Genomic DNA, 21,440 nt, shown 5'->3' with positions numbered 1-21,440 from the left:
GCCATCATTCTCTCTCATGATATTCTGAGTCCTTCCCCCAAATGCCTTCTTCACTTTCCTCTCCCTCTCTCACACACACACACATATACACACACACACACACACACACACACTGGCTGAAAGAACCTCTCAGCGCTCCGTGTGGCCGTGGTGCGTTCACTGCCCCTCGTGCAGAGAAACCCATTAGTGGCTCTTTGTGGACAGACCTCTGGCTTTATTAAGAGAGAGAGAAAGAGAAGCCAGAGAGAGAGAGAGAAAGAGAGAGAGAGAGAGAGAGAAGCCAGAGAGAGAAAGAGAGAGAGGGAACGATAAACAATACACGTAAGGACGGGAGAAGGGAAGATGAGAAGAGGAGAAGAGGAGAGGAACCAAATGAAACACAGAAACACAAAAGAAGCTTTAAATACATCTCATGACCTTTTATTTTCATTTTGGTCATGTGGCACCAGGTACATAAGGGGAGAGAGAGAGAGAGCGCAGGGGAGAGAGGAGATGAAGAAAGGCTGAGAAGAGGGAGGGAGAGGGGGAGATAGAGAGAGAGGAAGAGAGGGAGAGAGGGAGAGAGAGAGGAAAGAAAGAGTGAGAGGGAGAAAGATGAAGAGATGCAGAGGAAGAGAGGGCGAGAGGGAGAGAGAGAGGAAAGAAAGAGTGAGAGGGAGAGAGATGAAGAGATGCAGAGGAAGAGAGGGCGAGAGGGAGAGAGAGAGGAAAGAAAGAGTGAGAGGGAGAGAGATGAAGAGATGCAGAGGGAGAGAGAGCAGGGTAGAGGGAAGTGAGGGAGGCATGTGGGGGGGAAGAAGGATGCATAATTAGAGAAAGAGGGTGTGAAATAGTCAGACGGAGGTGAAGAAGAAACGTGGTGGCACATTTCTATTAAAAGAAGTTTTGGGGTTGGGATGTGACTCCGCCCCTTTTCCTTCAACCCGTTGACCCATTCAGAGAGACAGATCATACTCATCATCAGTATCAACACAGCTCAGAATCATGTGAGCGTCTTCAACCAATCAGCAAGCAGTTCATCAGTTTTTTTGGGGGGGGGAGCCCGACACATCCTGGTGAGACCTTCATCGCTTTAACGACAACAGCTCCCCTGGAGGAAAACCGGAGTATGACATGTAAGAGACACTTCAGGGTCAGGACCACGGACAGCGCCTGAGGGGGGGGGGGCTACCCTGTTCCATCCATAGGTCAGTTAACAGCTCCAGAAAGGTAATCGACCCCCCCCCCCCCCCCCTCGGAAGAGGAGCGTCTGCAGAGCCTCGAGAACCCCCGTTGGCTGGAGGCCTGAATCCTTCAACGCATTCAAATAATATATTTAAAAAATGCGTTGAGAAAACAGCCGAGTGAATGAACCTCATATAACACTTTAATAAATACAGTTGCGTTCAGGGCACGTCGAAGAAAAACTACTCATTGAGTTAATCTGGTTGATTATTCAGCAGAGCTTTGTGTGTTTGTGTGTGTGTGTGTGTGTGTGGGTGTGTGTGTGTGTGTGTGTGTGTGTGTGTGTGTGTGTGTGTGTGTGTGTGTGTGTGTGTGTGTGTGTGTGTGTGGGAGGAGAGGAGAAACAGATATGTTATCAACGGGTTTACTAAAGGTTGTTACCAAACTTCGACAGAGCCCAGTGGTGGGAGTGTTCTACTGCCCCCTACTGGTTCATTTGTGTCATTGCAACAAAAAAGCCCCCGGCTGAAAACACTGTGCGGGTCTGGAGCGCCACCTGGTGGGCAACCATAAAACAGCAGTGCTCCACACTGTCTTGTTAAAGCCACAAAATATCACAAAAATACATGAATGAATTATTATGAACATAAGAGTGTAAAAGAGGAACAAAGACGGAAAGGAAACGAGTCACATGACGAGAACACCACCATGATGTGCACACAGTGGTCCACTAGTCACAGGGGTAGAGGTTCAATCCCCAGCTGCTAACCACCACATACCAAAGTGTCTTTGAGCAAGGCACTGAACCCTAAATGGTCACGTCAGCAGCATGCATGTGTCTGTGTGTGTGTGTGTCTGTGTGTGTGTGTGTGTGTGTGTGTGTCTGTGCGTGTGTGTGTGTGTGTCTGTGTGTGTGTGTGTGTGTGTGTGTCTGTGTGTGTCTGTGTGTGTGTGTGTGTGGTCCCTGGTCATTAACCGTCATGTAAACGATCAGTAACAAAATAAATATCTTTACATTGGAACTCAACGTGTGCATATTAACAAGATGAGAGAGAGAGGGAGAGAGGGAGGGGAAGGGAGAGAGAGGGAGGGGAAGGGAGAGAGAAGGAGGGGAAGGGAGAGAGAGGGAGAGAGATGAAGAGGGAGAGAGAGAGAGGGCGAGCTAGAGAGAGATGGAGAGGGAGGGAGAGAAAGAGAGAGAGGGAGAGGGGGAGGGAGAGAGAGGGAGAGAGATGGAGGGGAAGGGAGAGAAAGGGAGAGAGATGGAGAGGGACGGAGAGAGAGGGAGAGAGATGGAAAGGGAGAGAGAGAGAGGGCGAGCTAGAGAAAGAGGGAGATAGGCAGAAAAAGAGGGAGAGGGAGAGAGAGGAAGAGAGGGCGAGAGAGATGGAGAGGGAGAGAGAGAGAAAGAGAGGGAGAGGGCAAGACAGAGAGAAAAGAAGAGGGGGGGAGAGGGAGAGAGGGGGGCTCAACGTGTGCATGTTGACGTGCAGTGTGAAATCCTCTTCATGTCATAGAGAAGCAGGGTGAGGGTTAATCTCCTTTAACAGCATGCGGTATAGGAACAACAACGCCGCTGCTTTGTTTCTGATAGAAAAATCTTTCATCAACAGATTGTTGAGAAGAAAGAGAAGAAAGAGTATAAAGAGCAAAAAGAGAATAAAGAGAATAAAAAACATAACGAGCAGCGCTTAACCTCTGTGGCTGAACATGAGAAGACAACAGCGCCACCTACAGACACACCCACAGCACTGGGCGTCCTGTGGATTTAATGTATCTCCACTCAGACGGTCTAATTGTCAAACAGGTGGAAGTGTTTTTTATTTATTTTAAAATGCTGAGGCAAAGTTTAATGACTCAGATCAGACATGTGGTGTTAAATCCCATAAATAAATATAATATGCATCGAACTACAGCCCGTAAACAAAGAGGAATATACGAAATGTTTTAATGAGGGTCACAGGTCACTAATACATGTGGTTCTTTGTGTCATGATGAAACAATCAACTGCAACAATTACACATAGTTAAATATGTATAAATGTATAAGAGTCCTAACAAAGCTTTCATTTAATATCTGCATGACACAAACACAATCTGAACTCTGTATTACTTGTATAACCTTGTATAATATATACTAAATTTATGATATGATAGTTTATGAACGCCTAATGATCCGATCATGCATAAGTTAACGGACATTAAATATCATTGATTTTATGCACCCTACATATTGCTGTTGAACCTGGTCTTGATACCTAACACATATTATTATTAATAATAATAATAATAATAATAAAACTCTCCTGTTCTATTTCGAATCATAAATCTCGGTATCAAAAACAAAACAAAATTCTGAATTCATTGCGATGATGTAATCTCTCACATCGTGTGTACCGGCGGCCTCGTGGAGAGCAGGGTGATGAGGTCATCGTTTGATGAGGTCATTGTTTGTTGTTGTCATGGATACAACGGGATGTGTAGTAAACAAGCGTCACAACAAAGTGTGTCAGTTTTGGCTCGTTAACTATGAGTGGTACATATGTTTATAAGTCTTTTCAGATTGATTTCAGACTTTTTAAAGTTTAAAGATATTGAGAAGTAATGAGAAATAACTCATAAGCTGTGGTGTTTGTAAATCAGAGCCAGAGGACCAACAATAAGTTAACGCACCTGTTGCGAAAAAACATTTTTAAGAATTTACTTTAGATTTTTATGTTGCTATCAATTGCAAAACCGATAACTCCACTTTTAAGAAGCAATTTAATAACGTCTGTAGTTTGAGTACAGCTGGAGATCTGTCATCAGCTCTCTACTTTAGAATATATGTAATAAGATACCCCCAATAAAAAAATATTTTACAAAAATAAGAGCCCTTCAGACTGTTTCCCTGAGTCCTTGTTTCTTTTTAATAATCTCGTAACAATAAATTAATGACAATCAATGGCAGCATCAAGCCTGGAAATAAAGGGTCAAAATTGAATTTAAATATGATATGATTTTTTATTTTAGGGATAATTGTAGATTTTTTTTTTTTTTTTACATGACTGCTGGTATTTTCTTTTGTACCCAACAAAGAAATTACTTCATAACTTAATCCACTTCCTTTTAATCACTTAAAAACCCGAACAAAAAGCATTTTAAAACATCGTATATAAATAATGTTTATGTTGGCATTGATATTAAGCTAAATACACGGTTATTTGAAAAAAACTACATTTTAAATGAATAAGCAATGTGCTTTTACACATAGTGGTGGTAAAACTCGTATTTTTCTTTAAGTTGATTTAAAAGCAGGCATTTCTGTGGACTCCTCTGTTTTGGGTGGACATTTTAAATGAAGAAGGAATGAGCTTCTACAATCGTATAAAGATATTTATAAGCAGGCATCTCCATGGACCTCTCTCGTGTATTTTGGGAGGACCCTTACCGAGCCGGTGGGCGTTCCTGAGGCAGGACAGGGAGGCGTTGAGGCGCGCGCTCTCCTCCTCGTTGGCGCCAAACTTGTGCAGCAGCTCGCGCACCTGCTCCTCGCTCTGCTCCAGCAGCCCCTCCAGGGTTAGCTGGCCCGGGCTCATTTCCTGCGCAGGCGCAACAGAGCACACGGTACTTACACCACGCGACCACGAGGAACATTAGGGTGCACAGTGAGGTGCATGGTGGGGGATGGAGAGATGCATTGTGGGGGATGGTGTGGAGAACGCTGACAAAAAGATACACATTCTCTACACACAACACACACACACTCTCTACACTATACACACAACACACACACACTCTACACACTCTCTACACACTACACACAACACACTCTACACATAAACTCTAAACACAGAACACACACACTCTACACACAACACACACTCTCTACACACAACACACACTCTCTACACACTACACACAACACACACTCTACACACAACACACTGCACAACATGCAAACTCTACACACACAACACACACACACTCTATAAACACACAAACTCTCTACACACAACATACTCTCTATACACAACACACACTCTCTATACACAACACACTATACACAACGCACACTCTATAAACACAACACACACTCTCTCGACAAACAGCACATACACAGACACACACTCTCAATACACTACACACAACACACACGCTCTCTACACACAACACGCACTCTACACACAACACACACTACACACAACACACACTCTACACACAACACACACTCTCTACACACAACACACCCTCTCTCTCTACAAAAAACACATACACAGACTCACACTCTCAACACACAACACACACTCTCTCAACACACAACACACTCTCTCTACAAACAACACATACACAACACACACTCTACACGCATACTCTCTACACACAACACACACTCTCTACACACAACATGCACACTCTACACACACAACACACACACTCTCTATAAACACACAACACACACATTATCTCTACACACAACACACACTATATCTACATAACACACACTCTATACACAAGACACTCTCTCTACACACACAACACACCCGCTCTCTCTCTCTCTACAAACAGATACACAGACACACACTCTCTCAACACACAACACACTCTCTCTACATACAACAAACACACTCTCTACACACAACACACACACTCTTTACACACACACTTTTTGAGAGCATACACTCTTGTGGATAAAGGTGAATCATTTTCTTGAAGCCTCTCGTGGCCATGAGAGGAAGTGCAGTTAAACTCTTCTAGAGTTCTTACTGCTGAGACAATAACAGACGACATGATGAAGAGATAAAAGTCCTCAGTCATGTGATTTGCATGTTTTCCTAAATAAACCACCAGCTTTAGAATATTCTAAACGGAGAAAAAACATATCACACATGTAGCATTTACTCCTTAATGATCACTTTGTAGCAAATAATGTGAAAAGTGAAACATTAAAATGAAGGACAGTGGATGTTTGATTATGAACATGATGTGAATGTGTGGCCTTCAAAGTCATGAGATGTTTCTGATTATAAAGACACCAGGGTTTATAGTTGGAGCTGCTCATCTTACATCCTCACAGTGTATTATGGGATGTGTCGTACCTGCGTGACCTCCTTCCTCAGGTTCACGATGCGGAACCAGTGTCCGAGGCGAGGGAAATCCTGTAGCTCCTCGCTGCGCTCCTCTAAGGCCACTTTGCACTTACAGGACAGCTGGCGGCTGAAGTACTTCACCAACTTCCCCTGAGAGCACAGGGGGTAAACACACACTTATTACACCTTAATACACCTGTATTATACCTTGATACTACTGTATACCTTTATTACACCTTTTTTACAGCTTTAATACACTTTATTACACTTTTTACACCTTATTACACTTTATTATACCTGAAATAGATGTTATTTAATGCTGATGAATCCTTTTCTCCCTTTGTCACCTTTCCACATGAAATTATTGGTAATTTATATTAGTTTTTACTGTATAACTAGTTGGATATAAGTATATATATGTATATATATATATATATATACACAACACACCCACTTGCTAAACACAACACACAGACACTCGCTAAACACACACAACACACACACACACACGGGGTGAAGAGGTCACGTGGCGTGGGGTGAAGGTCATGTGGGGTGAAGAGGTCACATGGCGTGGGGTGAAGGCGTCACATGGCGTGAAGAGGTCGCATGGGTTGAAGAGGTCACATGGGGTGAAGAGGTCACATGGCGTGGGGTGAAGAGGTCACATGGCGTGGGGTGAAGAGGTCACATGGGGTGAAGAGGTCACGTGGCGTGAAGAGGTCACATGTTTCTCTTTACACAGATAACATGGCGAGCAGCTGTTGGCGAAGGAAAGATTACAAGTGACCTGTATGCTCAAAGCGTTGCCATGGTGACCAACGTGAAATCAGCACGCAACGTTTATTTTCTTTTTTCTCTTCATATATGCATTACCCAAATAATCACGATTAGTGCTGCTTGGGTGTGTTGTGTGAGAGTTTGAGTGTAGCCAGTGCGTGTGAGTGTGTGTGTGTCTCTCTCTCTCGTCCCTCTCTCTCCCTCTCACCCTCTCTCATCCCTCTCTCTCTCCCTCTCTAGTCTCTCTCTCTTTCTCCCTCTCTCGTCCCTCTCTCTCTCTCTCATTATGATGTAATATATTGGCACATATACATCAGAGGGACAATGCACAATAATATCCAACTCACTTATTTTAAATACATTTTTGGAAACAAGGCCGCTGAACGTTTTAACCTAGAGAGCCTCATGTCTTCTTCTTCAATGTGGACTCATTCATGAATCACCAGACACGTGATGAATGACATCATCACCAACGTGTCTTGACGAATGACATCATCACCAACGTGTCTTGACGAATGACATCATCACCAACGTGTCTTGATGAATGACATCATCACCAACGTGTCTTGATGAATGACATCATCACCAACGTGTCTTGATGAATGACATCATCACCAACGTGTCTTGATGAATGACATCACTAACGTGCTCAGTGAACTAACCTCAGCTGCTGTACTTAAGTACACTTGTTCAGGACTTGTACTTTTCAGTATTTCCTTTTATGTATGATTTATATTATACTGCTACTCCACTACATTTAAGGGAGAACACTTTTCTCTCCTCTAAATTCTTTTGACAGTTTTTAAATTACTATTATATTCTTTTGTTGTAGATTAAACTACCACATTGTGAGCAGCATGTCGCTCCACCTCATTCTGCACTAATGTTACTGCACATTAATGTAATAACATAATGTGATCATCTGACGCCCACAACAACCTTTTTATTTAATTATGAGTACTTCCACTTTTGACAATGTGGTTTATGTTGCAGATAATACTATAATACATTGTATTTCAACACTTTTACTTTTAATAAACTATTTCTTCACTTGAGAAGAATTGTGAAGACTTTTTTTGATTTGTTTAAATGAATAAACATTCCCGTTCATTTTTAAACCTTACCATTTTGACTCTTTTTACTCCTCCCTTGCACTGCCCCACCCTAGCCGGCACTAGGGACAGCCTGTGACGTGACAACTGTGTATATGTTGCTCACTCAAAACGTGTTGATCGTCTTTGTCAAAACAACACTATACTTTTTTGTTATTTTGCCTATGTTGTTATTTGTATTCTTTACTATTGTAATCTGATTGACACATGCACAACAAATAAAAATACTTATTCTTTGATTCCTGTATATCATATCGTGAATTATCAAAGTATATATATAAAAAAACATCCAACACTGTCAACATGTAAAAAAATTATATTGCCAATGTTTTGAATAATAAGATAGCTGCAAAAACTACGTCAGATATGATTTTACATCTTTTCAATGACAATGAAGCATGAATGATTGTAATCTGTCAAGCAGAATTCACAGACATTTTAAAGCAAAAAGCATCCTGTCTGATGGAGGAGCGTCCGGCCCGCAGTGGGTGAGTGGCGCTTGAAGACTTCAGGGTGATGCATTGCGATGGTTCCAACACACACGCCTACCAGGGGACCGGCGCTGGCCCACATCATCCCGAATAGAAACCAGTGGAGGAGGGACCCGCCAGTCACCTCTGAATGCAGAAAACCCTCCAGCAGCTGCCCACCAGCGCTCTGACCAATCAGGTGGCTGCTCATCAACACCTACAGAGGAGCACGCTCACCCTCATGGCTGAATGTGCTGACTTGTTACTGACCGTGTTTACATGCATTAGAATAACTGGAATAACTCAATCCGATCCGGTTGATAATTCGACTATCGCGGCATGTAACGGTGAATTGGATTAGGAACTGGACTTTGCGTCTTTGCGCATGCTTGAGATCCCGTCGCCCTCCTCCCCCCTCCCTCCCATGTCGTGACCCGGAAGTCGAAAGAGACGATAAGTTGTCACTGCCGGGAGCCTGGCCGGCAGAAAACAAACAAACAACGCTATGGAGAACACAAGAGCCACCACACATCTCTGGACCGAAGAGCAGACAGAATTTATGCTTAATGTATTGAAGGAGTTGAACATACTAAAGTTCATGGTTCTTTCTCGAAATGTTGATGTTGTTGTTGTTAGTTGTTGTTGGTGGTGGTGAAGAGGTCAAGCGGAAATGGCTGTATCACCACGAGTTGTAATGAAAACAGCGCCACCTATCGTATCGGATATGACATGCTTTCAAAGGCCAATGATTCGAATTACTCACTGCCATGTATATTGGGATAACAGCTGATCCCCCAAAAGATAGCATAGTCCGACTAAAGCAAGATTCGAATTATACCATCATGTAAACGCACTGAGTGTGGACAACATGTTGTCTCTAAAGAGGCACGAACCCCCCGGCCTTCAGACTAAATGTACCTCTAAGATACGTATAACCTCCAAGAGGAGGCTCAAAATAACCTCAAACATGAAACGACTACAAAGAGATGCAAGACAACTACAAAGATACTCAAAACAACTACAGAGACACAAAGAGATGCAAAACCACTACAAAGACACACAAAGAGATGCTAAACAACTACAAAGAGACACAAAACAACTACAAAGAGATGCAAAACCACTACAAAGAGACACAGAGATGCTAAACAACTACCAAGAGATGCAAAGAGATGCGAAACAACTACAAAGACTCAAAATAACTACAAAGAGACAAAACAACTACAAAGAGATTCAAAGAGACACAAAACATGCAACTCTGATTTACCACTGTTCACCCGACACTAAAACGCCTCTAAACCTAAACAGAGGTTGAGCTGGAGCTCTGATACCAGAGAGGTGGACTGATGGTAACAAGCTTATTAATGTGAAGTATCTCCTCTGGGAGGAGGAAGCAGTCGCCAAGACAAGCTCACATGTCATTAGGATCGTGTAGAAATGTACTACAGTAGGTAAGAGAACAACAACAATGGGAGTTTATAATCTTTACAGTGTGTATACTTGAAATGTATTGTTGGAAAGAAAGTTATGTTTACACTGAGCACTTAAGGAGCCTGGCTCACTGAGAACCATGTGGCCAGAAGCATTCTTGGTAATGAGCTTAATGACCCTGATCCACGAGAGGCATCGCAGTCCTGAAACTCCACTCAGAGCAAACTGGAAGCCAAACTTTAACTGAACATGCTGGGGGTGCATACGCTGCGAGGGCTAGCAGGCTAACAATAGCAGGGTAACAATAGCATGGTAGCAGTAGCAGGGTAGGAATAGCAGGGTAACAGTAGCAGGGTAACAATAGCAGGGTAATAATAACAGGGTAGCAATAGCAGGGTAACAATAGCAGGGTAACAGTAGCAGGCTAACAATAGCAGGGTAACAATAGCAGGGTAGCAATAGCAGGGTAGCAATAGCAGGGTAACAATAGCAGGGTAACAGTAGCAGGCTAACAGTAGCAGGCTAACAATAGCAGGGTAACAATAGCAGGGTAACAATAGCAGGCTAACAGTAGCAGGGTAACAATAGCATGGTAACAGTAGCAGGGTAACAATAGCAGGGTAGCAATAGCAGGGTAACAATAGCAGGCTAACAATAGCAGGCAACAATAGCAGTAACAGTAGCAGGGTAACAATAGCAGGTAACAATAGCAGGGTAACAATAGCAGGCTAACAATAACAATAGCAGGGTAATAGCAGTAACAGTAACAATAGCAGGGTAACAGTAGCAGGGTAACAATAGCAGGGTAACAATAGCAGGGTAACAATAGCAGGCTAACAATAGCAGGGTAACAATAGCATGGTAACAGTAGCAGGGTAACAATAGCAGGCTAACAGTAGCAGGGTAACAATAGCAGGCTAACAGTAGCAGGGTAACAATAACAGGGTAGCAGTAGCAGGGTAACAATAGCATGGTAACAATAGCAGGGTAACAGTAGCAGGCTAACAGTAGCAGGGTAACAATAGCAGGCTAACAGTAGCAGGGTAACAATAGCAGGGTAACAATAGCAGGGTAACAATAGCAGGCTAACAATAGCAGGGTAACAATAGCAGGGTAACAATAGCAGGCTAACAGTAGCAGGGTAACAATAGCATGGTAACAGTAGCAGGGTAACAATAGCAGGCTAACAGTAGCAGGGTAACAATAGCAGGCTAACAGTAGCAGGGTAACAATAGCATGGTAACAGTAGCAGGGTAACAATAGCATGGTAACAATAGCAGGGTAACAGTAGCAGGGTAACAATAGCATGGTAACAATAGCAGGCTAACAGTAGCAGGGTAACAATAGCAGGCTAACAGTAGCAGGGTAACAATAGCAGGCTAACAGTAGCAGGGTAACAATAACAGGGTAGCAGTAGCAGGGTAACAATAGCAGGGTAACAATAGCAGGCTAACAGTAGCAGGGTAACAATAGCATGGTAACAGTAGCAGGGTAACAATAGCAGGGTAACAATAGCAGGGTAACAATAGCAGGGTAACAATAGCAGGCTAACAGTAGCAGGGTAACAATAGCAGGGTAACAATAGCAGGCTAACAGTAGCAGGGTAACAATAGCAGGCTAACAGCAGGTAACAATAGCAGGCTAACAATAGCAGGTAACAGTAGCAGTAGCAGGTAACAATAGCAGGGTAATAGCAGGTAACAATAGCAGGGCAACATAGCAGGTAACAATAGCAGCAGCAGGGTAACAATAGCAGGGTAGCAGTAGCAGGGTAACAATAGCAGGGTAGCAATAGCAGGGTAACAATAGCATGGTAACAGTAGCAGGGTAACAATAGCATGGTAACAATAGCAGGCTAACAATAGCAGGCTAACAGTAGCAGGGTAACAATAGCAGGGTAGCAGTAGCAGCAGGGTAACAATAGCAGGGTAACAGTAGCAGGGTAACAATAGCATGGTAACAATAGCAGGCTAACAATAGCAGGGTAACAGTAGCAGGGTAACAATAGCAACAGCAGGCAAGCAGTAACAATAGCAGGAACAGTAGCAGTAGCATGGTAACAGTAGCAGGGTAACAATAGCAGGGTAGCAGTAGCAGGGTAACAATAGCAGGGTAACAATAGCATGGTAACAATAGCAGGCTAACAATAGCAGGGTAACAGTAGCAGGGTAACAATAGCAGGCTAACAATAGCAGGGTAGCAGTAGCAGGCTAACAATAGCAGGGTAACAATAGCATGGTAACAATAGCAGGCTAACAATAGCAGGGTAGCAGCAGCAGGGCAACAATAGCAGGTAACAATAGCAGGCAACAATAGCAGGGTAACAATAGCAGGGTAACAATAGCAGGTAACAGTAGCAGGGCAACAATAGCAGGGTAACAGCAGCAGGCAACAATAGCAGGGTAGCAGTAGCAGGCAGCAGCAGCAGGCAACAGTAGCAGAGTAACAATAGCAGGGTAACAAGAGCAGGGTAACAATAGCAGGTAACAGTAGCAGGCAACAATAGCAGGAGCAGTAGCAGGGTAACAATAGCAGGGTAACAATAGGCAGCAGCAGTAGCAACAGTAGCAGGGCAACAATAGCAGGTAGCAGGTAACAATAGCAGGGTAGCAGTAGCAGGGTAGCAATAGCAGGGTAACAATAGCATGGTAACAATAGCAGGGTAACAGTAGCAGGGTAACAATAGCAGGGTAGCAGTAGCAGGGTAACAATAGCAGGGTAACAATAGCAGGGTAACAATAGCATGGTAACAATAGCAGGCTAACAATAGCAGGGTAACAATAGCAGGTAACAATAGCAGGTAACAGCAGGCAACAATAGCAGGGTAGCAGTAGCAGGGTAACAATAGCAGGGTAGCAGTAGCAGGGTAGCAGTAGCATGGTAACAGTAGCAGGGTAACAATAGCAGGGTAGCAGTAGCAGGGTAACAATAGCAGGGTAACAATAGCATGGTAACAATAGCAGGCTAACAATAGCAGGGTAACAGTAGCAGGGTAACAATAGCAGGGTAGCAGTAGCAGGGTAACAATAGCAGGGTAGCAGTAGCAGGGTAGCAGTAGCATGGTAACAGTAGCAGGGTAACAATAGCAGGGTAGCAGTAGCAGGGTAGCAATAGCAGGGTAACAATAGCATGGTAACAATAGCAGGGTAACAGTAGCAGGGTAACAATAGCAGGGTAGATAGATAGATAGATAGATAGATAGATATATACTTTATTAATCCCCAAGGGGAAATTTGTCGTGACAGTAGCAGCAACACACAAGAATAAAAAATAAAACACAAAATATAAGAAACAGGGATGAAAGATATAGAAGTATACAAGTAAAATAAAGTAAAATACAAAACAAAATATATATGTAAATATACAACACACATGCATACACAACACACAACAACACTGACAAATCAAATACAAAAATATTAAATATAGACAGAGTGCAAAAAGCAAAGTGTGTGTATGAGTGCAGAGCAAATGAAATGAAATGTGTGTGTATGTGTAGTGCAAACAAATGAGATGTGTGAAGTGCAGATCAACATAGTGTAAGTATTCAGTTATTGCACTATGATCTGGCAAGAGGTGATCTGTTATAGAGCCTCATAGCCGTCGGCAGGAATGTTCTCCTGTATCTGTCCTTGTGGCAGCGGAGCGTGAGGAGACGTCTGGAGAAAGTACTCCTCTGTCCCTGTAGGAGGTGGTGGAGAGGGTGGTCCGGGTTGTCCAATATGGACACAAGTTTCTTCAACGTCCTCCTCTCCACCACCTGTTCCAGGTGCTCCAGCTGGCAGCCGATGATGGAGCCAGCCTTCCTAACCAGTTTGTTAAGACGGCTGGTGTCACCGGCTCCGATGCTGCTCCCCCAGCAGACAATGGCAAAGTGCAGCACACTGGCCACAACCGACTGGTAGAATAACTCCAGCATCTTGCTGCACACGTTGAAGGATCGAAGCTTTCTCAGGAAAAAGAGTCGACTCATCCCCTTCTTGTACACAGCGTTGATGTTGGCCTTCCAGTTCAGTCGGCTGTGGATGGAGACGTCCAGGTACTTGTACTCCTCCACCATGTCCACGTCCACGCCCAGGACACTCAGAGGTGGAGGAGCTGTCGCCTTCCTCCTGAAGTCCACCAACATCTCTCTGGTCTTGGCCACGTTCAGCCGCAGGTGGTTCTCATCGGCCCACTTTACAAAGTCGCTCACCACTGCCCTGTACTCCTCCTCCCGTCCATCCCTAATACACCCGACCACTGCAGAGTCATCAGAGTACTTCTGCAGATGGCATGACTCCGTGTTGTACTGGAAGTCACTGGTGTACAGGGTGAAGAGGGAGGGAGACAGAACAGTTCCCTGTGGGCTCAACATCACTGACCACCGTTCCAGACAGCACACGCCCATTCTGACAAACTGTGGTCTGCCTGTGAGGTAGTCAGTGATCCAGGAGATGGTGGACGCGTCCACACCGACCACCGCAGCTTCTCACTCAGCAGCAGTGGCTGGATGGTGTTAAATGCACTGGAGAAGTCAAAGAAAGTGACTCTCACAGAGACACCGGTTCCATCCAGGTGCGACTGAGCTCGTTGCAGCAGGTAGATGATGGCGTCGTCCACTCCCACATGAGGCTGGTAAGCAAATTGCAGAGGGTCCAGCGACGATTTCACCTGTGGCCGGAGGTGGGCCAAGACCAGCCTCTCCAGCACCTTCATCACATGGGAGGTGAGGGCGACCGGTCGGTAGTCATTGAGGCCAGATGGTGTTGACTTCTTTGGGACAGGGACCAGGCACGACGTCTTCCACAGCACCGGGACTTCCCCCTGCCTCAGGCTGAGGTTGAAGAGGCGCTGCAGGACACCAGACAGCTGGGTGGCGCAGGTCTTTAGGAACCTGGGGCTGATGCCATCAGGACCTTCAGCTCTGCGCTGGAGTAGTTTCTCCAGCTGTCTTCTCACCTGGTCAGTCGTCACAGAGAGAGGGGGGAGGGTGGAGGAGCCCATTGTTATTGAGGGCTCGGTGGATGTGCAGCTCAGCAGGGGGGACAGAGGGGGAGGTGTTTGGGAGGTGTGATGTGTGGAGGAGACAGGAGAGGGCTGTGAACTGAACCTATTGAAAAAACAGTTCAGCTCGTTGGCCCTCACCAGGGAGCCCCCTGGCTGTCTACCTCCCACCTTGAAGCCAGTTATCTGCTTCATTCCAGTCCACACCTCCTTTGTGTTGTTCAGCTGGAGTTTGGCCTCCAGCTTCCTCCTGTAGGAGTCCTTGCCCTCCCTGAGCTTCACCTTTAGGTTGCGCTGGGCTTTCCTCAGCTCATCCCTGTCTCCAGACCTGAAAGCAGCTTTCTTCATGTTAAGAAGTGCCTTCAGGTCCCTGGTGATCCAGGGCTTGTTGTTGGGGAAGCAGCGCACAGTCCGTGATGGGATGGTGGTGTGTTCACAGAACTTGATGTATTCCGTGATGCAGTCGGTCATACTGTTGATGTCCTCCCCATGCGGTCCACACAACACATCCCAGTCCGTTGACTCAAAGCAGTCCTGTAGAGCGTCGTTAGCCTCCAGAGACCACCTCCTCACAGTCCTGGTGGTCACCGGCAGCCTCTTCACCAGAGGAACATACCTGGGTGTCAGCCGGACCAGGTCATGATCAGACCTGCCGAGGGGGGGAAGGGCAGTGGCACTGTATGCGTCCTTAGTATTAGCATACAGCAAGTCCAGAGTTTTATTGTTCCTTGTTGGGCAGTCTATGTATTGATGGAAGGTTGGCAGAGCTTTATCCAATGTGGTGTGGTTAAAGTCACCAGTGATAGCCATGAATGCTCCAGGCTGATGATTCAGCAGAGCAGACACAGTGGAGTGGATGGTGTCCACAGCTTCCTCAGCGTCAGCTGATGGTGGCACGTACCGACAACCACAATGGCGGACGTGAACTCTCTCGGCAAATAGTACGGGCGCATCCCCACGGCCAACAGTTCAATGTTCGCTACAGAAGCGCTCCTTCACGCACACATGGTCCGGATGGCACCACCGTTCATTCACATAAACAGCGATCCCGCCCCCCCTCTTCTTACCGCTCTGTGTAGCGTCTCTGTCAGCCCGAACAGTCCTGAAGCCGGGCACAGACGCGCTGTGATCCGGAAAGTCCGCGTGCAGCCACGTCTCAGTGAAACACAAGAGACTGCTCTCACGGAAGATCCTCTCAGTCATTACCAGCGCCGAGCTCATCCGTCTTATTCGCCAAAGACCTCACGTTCCCCGTTATGATCGACGGTACCGAGGGTTTGTATCTCCTCGTTTTAGCCCTCCGCTTGACACCCGATCTGCAGCCGCGAGCCCTTCTCCGTAGCTCCAGCGGGATCACAGGTCTGTCTCCAGGCAGAAGCTGCGGCCTGCACAGCGCGATCAGCTGAGCACGCGAGTAGACGACAGTCCCCGTCATTGTTTTGCTGTGGCTCTCCGATACTCACGACAAAGTGAACAAAAGCCACAGTAGAAGTTACGAAAAAAGTAGTTATGGTCCAGTGTCCGACCGTAACTAAGACAAACGTGAAAGAAAAGAAAAAGAAAAAGAGAGGAAAAGTGCAAAAAAAGACAATAAAATAAAAGCAAAACGCCACTACTGAAACAAGCAGCCGTTGGCACGGCGCCATTTGCAGTAGCAGGGTAACAATAGCAGGGTAGCAGTAGCAGGGTAGCAATAGCAGGGTAACAGTAGCAGGGTAGCAGTAGCATGGTAACAGTAGCAGGGTAACAATAGCAGGGTAGCAATAGCAGGGTAACAGTAGCAGGGTAGCAGTAGCAGGGTAGCAATAGCAGGGTAACAGTAGCAGGGTAGCAGTAGCATGGTAACAGTAGCAGGGTAACAATAGCAGGGTAGCAGTAGCAGGGTAGCAATAGCAGGGTAACAGTAGCAGGGTAACAATAGCATGGTAACAGTAGCAGGGTAACAATAGCAGGGTAGCAATAGCAGGGTAGCAGTAGCAGGGTAACAATAGCATGGTAACAGTAGCAGGGTAACAATAGCAGGGTAGCAATAGCAGGGTAGCAGTAGCAGGGTAGCAGTAGCATGGTAACAATAGCAGGGTAACAATAGCAGGGTAGCAGTAGCAGGGTAGCAATAGCAGGGTAACAATAGCATGGTAACAGTAGCATGGTAACAGTAGCAGGGTAACAATAGCATGGTAACAGTAGCATGGTAACAATAGCATGGTAGCAGTAGCAGGGTAACAATAGCATGGTAACAGTAGCAGGGTAGCAATAGCAGGGTAGCAATAGCAGGGTAACAGTAGCAGGGTAGCAGTAGCATGGTAACAGTAGCAGGGTAACAATAGCAGGGTAGCAGTAGCAGGGTAGCAATAGCAGGGTAGCAATAGCAGGGTAGCAATAGCATGGTAACAGTAGCAGGGTAACAATAGCATGGTAACAGTAGCATGGTAACAGTAGCATGGTAACAGTAGCAGGGTAACAATAGCATGGTAACAGTAGCATGGTAGCAGTAGCAGGGTAACAATAGCATGGTAACAGTAGCAGGGTAACAATAGCAGGGTAGCAATAGCAGGGTAGCAATAGCAGGGTAACAGTAGCAGGGTAGCAGTAGCATGGTAACAGTAGCAGGGTAACAATAGCAGGGTAGCAGTAGCAGGGTAGCAATAGCAGGGTAGCAATAGCAGGGTAGCAATAGCAGGGTAGCAATAGCAGGGTAACAGTAGCAGGGTAACAATAGCAGGGTAGCAGTAGCAGGGTAACAATAGCAGGGTAGCAGTCGCAGGGTAACAGTAGCAGGGTAACAATAGCAGGGTAGCAGTAGCATGGTAACAGTAGCAGGGTAACAATAGCATGGTAACAGTAGCAGGGTAACAATAGCAGGGTAGCAATAGCAGGGTAACAATAGCATGGTAACAGTAGCAGGGTAACAATAGCATGGTAACAGTAGCAGGGTAACAATAGCAGGGTAGCAGTAGCAGGGTAACAATAGCAGGGTAGCAGTCGCAGGGTAACAGTAGCAGGGTAACAATAGCAGGGTAGCAATAGCAGGGTAACAGTAGCAGGGTAAAGGTCTCCATGCTTTTAACACTTTTAGTTTTACCTTCCGTCTCTGAACTGAATCCGTGTGATAATATTACCTGTATTTATTTATTTTAATTTGTTTTAAGTTACAAAAGCAATCAATGCACAACATTATATTTTTTAAGAGAGAAACATTATATATTTTTATTAAACCGCCTCAAATGTATCACGGTAAGAAAAGGTAAGTGGGCAAAAATGGTCATAAAGACAGAATTTATTCCAATTAAAAAAAGTAAACATGAGGAGGAGGAGTGACTAACTCACTCAGATGATTGAGAAACAGCACAGAGCTTCCTCTGGTTACAAGTTTAAATATTTTACTTTTGACTGAAATGCGACATAACGCGCAGATAAACTGGAACACTGAGCGAGTGAACAGGAGACTTCCAGCTTCCTCGAGCTGGTCCAGAGTCTGTCAGCATCTTGTGACTTCAGCTCCAATAACACCTAAACTAAAAGTCCTGGAGCCTAAACATGTCCTGCTGTGTCTGGATGTCGTAGATCAGGATTTTTATCGTTAGCTGACGCTTTACAGTCACGTTACATTGATACACGGCTACAGGGAGCAACTCAAGGACACATCGACAAGGGCGGGGCTTGAACCGCCAAGCCCCCGATTGAAGGACCTAATGACCACTGACCCTCAGCTGTACTGAAACATCATTTCCTTCACCCCAATATGACCTGACCTGTATGTTTAGAAAACTACCAACTAACAGAAGCTCGCTTCCCTCAGGAGACTGAAGGACTCACACGAGGCAAAGAGGCCAGAATAACGACGCTCGGCGGATCAACTAGAACGTCACTCCGTGTAAATTAGCCACACAATTATTATTTTTGGTGCCATTTCCACTTTTTAAAAATAGAAGAACGGGCATCAGAGGGACAGTCATGTCTAAACGTGCCCACAGGTGTCCACAGGTGTCAGTGTGTCATAGCCAGAGAGAGATTGGACCCAAATGCCAACAAAGTTTACACAGAAGATGTATTCCTTTTACAGAAACCAGGTCAGACATGAACTAACCGGTAGGACACCACACCGGAGGCGAATGAAACCAACAGGTTTAAATACACAGGGAGGTGATTGGATACCGGGGAACGAGACACAGGTGGACACAATGAGGGCGGGGCTAGCAATCACACAGGAGGAACCAAACAGGGACAGGGCAGACAATCAGGGACAGGAAGAGCAGGAAACAGAGGACACGCCGTTTCTCAATTCAAAGTACACGAGTACAGACTTGTGTTCTTTTGGAGTCTGGACTTGGGAGTCCAGACTCCGGAGGACGGGAGAACGGGAGGACGGGAGGACGGTCTTTCTGCGATTGGAACAGCAGCTTACTTGATGACGTCACCACATCAGCTGTTCTTGCTCCTGAGTTTACTCCAATTATTCACTGTAAATTATTTTTTACAGTCAAATAACCAAAACATCCTAAAAATTACATTCCGTGACTCAACAACAGTAGTATTTATAAAAAGTCAACTGTCAGTTGTTTATTTTCTCCTCCGCTACTGTTTCCGTTTGCTGGTGAAATGCATTCTGGGATATCGGCTGGCCAGAGTACGCACAAGTCTCCTCTGATGCATCCTCCTTAAGTGGGAGGATCAAGTCACATCCGGGCATTTTGACCGTGCTTTGCGAGAAGCGAACTTTGAATGTGAACATGTACTCGGGCTGCGACTGGTGACGTTTCACGAGTCACGAGAACACAAGTAGAGGAAAGTACGCACAAGTACGCATATTGAGAAACGCCGAACAACTTCGGATGATGCCCACAGGTGTGAAGGTAAGTCGGGTTTGACCTCCTGAGACTTCATGGACTTCAGAAACCTCCGAGTCACGGGTACACACGGGCGACAGTGATCAACCTTCTAAAGCTTAAAACACACACACACACACACGTTTCCACCTTTTGAAGCAAAGGGAAAGTGAATATTGGACGTTGTATTGATCGACTTCAAACAGAGCAAATAAATGATGATAATAGTCAATATTAAACTTGTTACGTCCTCCATTACTCAGCTGAGTTGTGTGTTGTGTGTCATCGTGTTGTGAGTTATTCTAACCTCAAGTGACTTAAAAAATAAGCTCTTTGAATAATTGTCTGCAGTTAATAATATAAACGACTTCACTTAGCAAACTGCTAATGGAGAAACAGATGATCACATGACCCACGTCCAAGAGCCACCGCAGTGTTGATGCTGTTCAACGTCCTCCTGATGACAATGGGACTGATTATTTCTGCAGGCGCCATCAAACTGAAACTTACGTGTTCACGAAAGATTTGTCGTCCACTTTGAAGGACAAGAACGCATGAAACGTAACGCCGGACGTCCCCATGTTGTGGTTCATAATAAATACCACTAAACCCTCATTATGTGCACTTTATTTACTGCATTAAATTCATTAGACATAAATAATGTTACGAATAGTTTCTGATGTTTTGGAGTTCATCCACACGTTCAACCACTTCTTTCTGATACCGTGATCGCATCAACCCCTCAGTACAACAGGTAATACATACTGGGTATATAAGTATATATAAGTACTGCTCAAAAAAATTAAAGGAACACTTTGAAAACATATCAGATCTCAATGTGCAAAAAAATTATGTTGATATCTATACTGATAGACAGTTTAATGTCTTAGGAATGAAAGGATGCCACATCTTTGATGGAAATAAAAGTTTAGAGGGCTCAATTTTATAGACACCCCGAAAATCAAAGTGAAAAAATGATGTGGCAGTCTAGTCCATTTTGCCAAAATTAAATTTCTGCAACTCGAAATGCTTCTCAATGTCTTGTGTGGCCCCCACGTGCTTGTATGCATGCTTGTCAACGTTGCGGCATGCTCCTAATGAGACGACAGATGGTGTCTTGTGGGATGTCCTCCCAGATCTGTCTAAGTGAGCTGGCGGATGGACCGAAACATAATGGCAAGGATCAGATTCCAACGGGACATGAGGGACTGTAACATCTTTTGTCTGACGGAAACATGGCTGACCCCGCTGGTGCCGGATCGAGTCATATGCCCAACCGAGTCCTTCTCTGTTTTCCGTGCAGACAGAACGGAAGAGTCTGGTAAATCTAAGGGTGGAGGGGTTTGCTTCATGACTAACAACAAGTGGTGCAACCCCAAGAACATTAAGACTCTTTCTCGTTCCTGCTCATGAACCTGGAACATCTGACGATCTCATGCCGTCCATTCTACCTTCCCGGAGTTCAGCTCGGTCATCACCACAGCCGTCTACATTCCACCACAAGCGGACACCGACGTAGCACTATCGGACCTACATGATGTGTTATGTCGGCATCAGAACAAGTATCCCGACGGCTGTGGTGGTGGCTGGGGACTTTAATAGGGCAAAC

General features: G+C 45.2%; 1 protein-coding gene across 1 annotated transcript in view; it reads right to left on the bottom strand.

Annotated features, from left to right (window-relative positions):
* ksr2 (kinase suppressor of ras 2) overlaps positions 1-21,440 on the bottom strand; it is an 89,703-nt gene that overhangs the window by 62,598 nt on the left and 5,665 nt on the right. Inside the window, exons 3-4 of the mRNA XM_056419209.1 lie at positions 6,242-6,382; positions 4,594-4,744 (exon numbers count right to left, since the gene is read on the bottom strand). Of these exons, the coding sequence (XP_056275184.1) occupies positions 4,594-4,744; positions 6,242-6,382 (292 nt within the window). The remainder of the gene's footprint in view (positions 1-4,593; positions 4,745-6,241; positions 6,383-21,440) is intronic.

This window comes from Pseudoliparis swirei, chromosome 7 (genome assembly GCF_029220125.1).
Source record: "Pseudoliparis swirei isolate HS2019 ecotype Mariana Trench chromosome 7, NWPU_hadal_v1, whole genome shotgun sequence".
NCBI lineage: Eukaryota > Metazoa > Chordata > Actinopteri > Perciformes > Liparidae > Pseudoliparis > Pseudoliparis swirei.
This window is presented reverse-complemented; position numbering and strand designations above follow the sequence as displayed.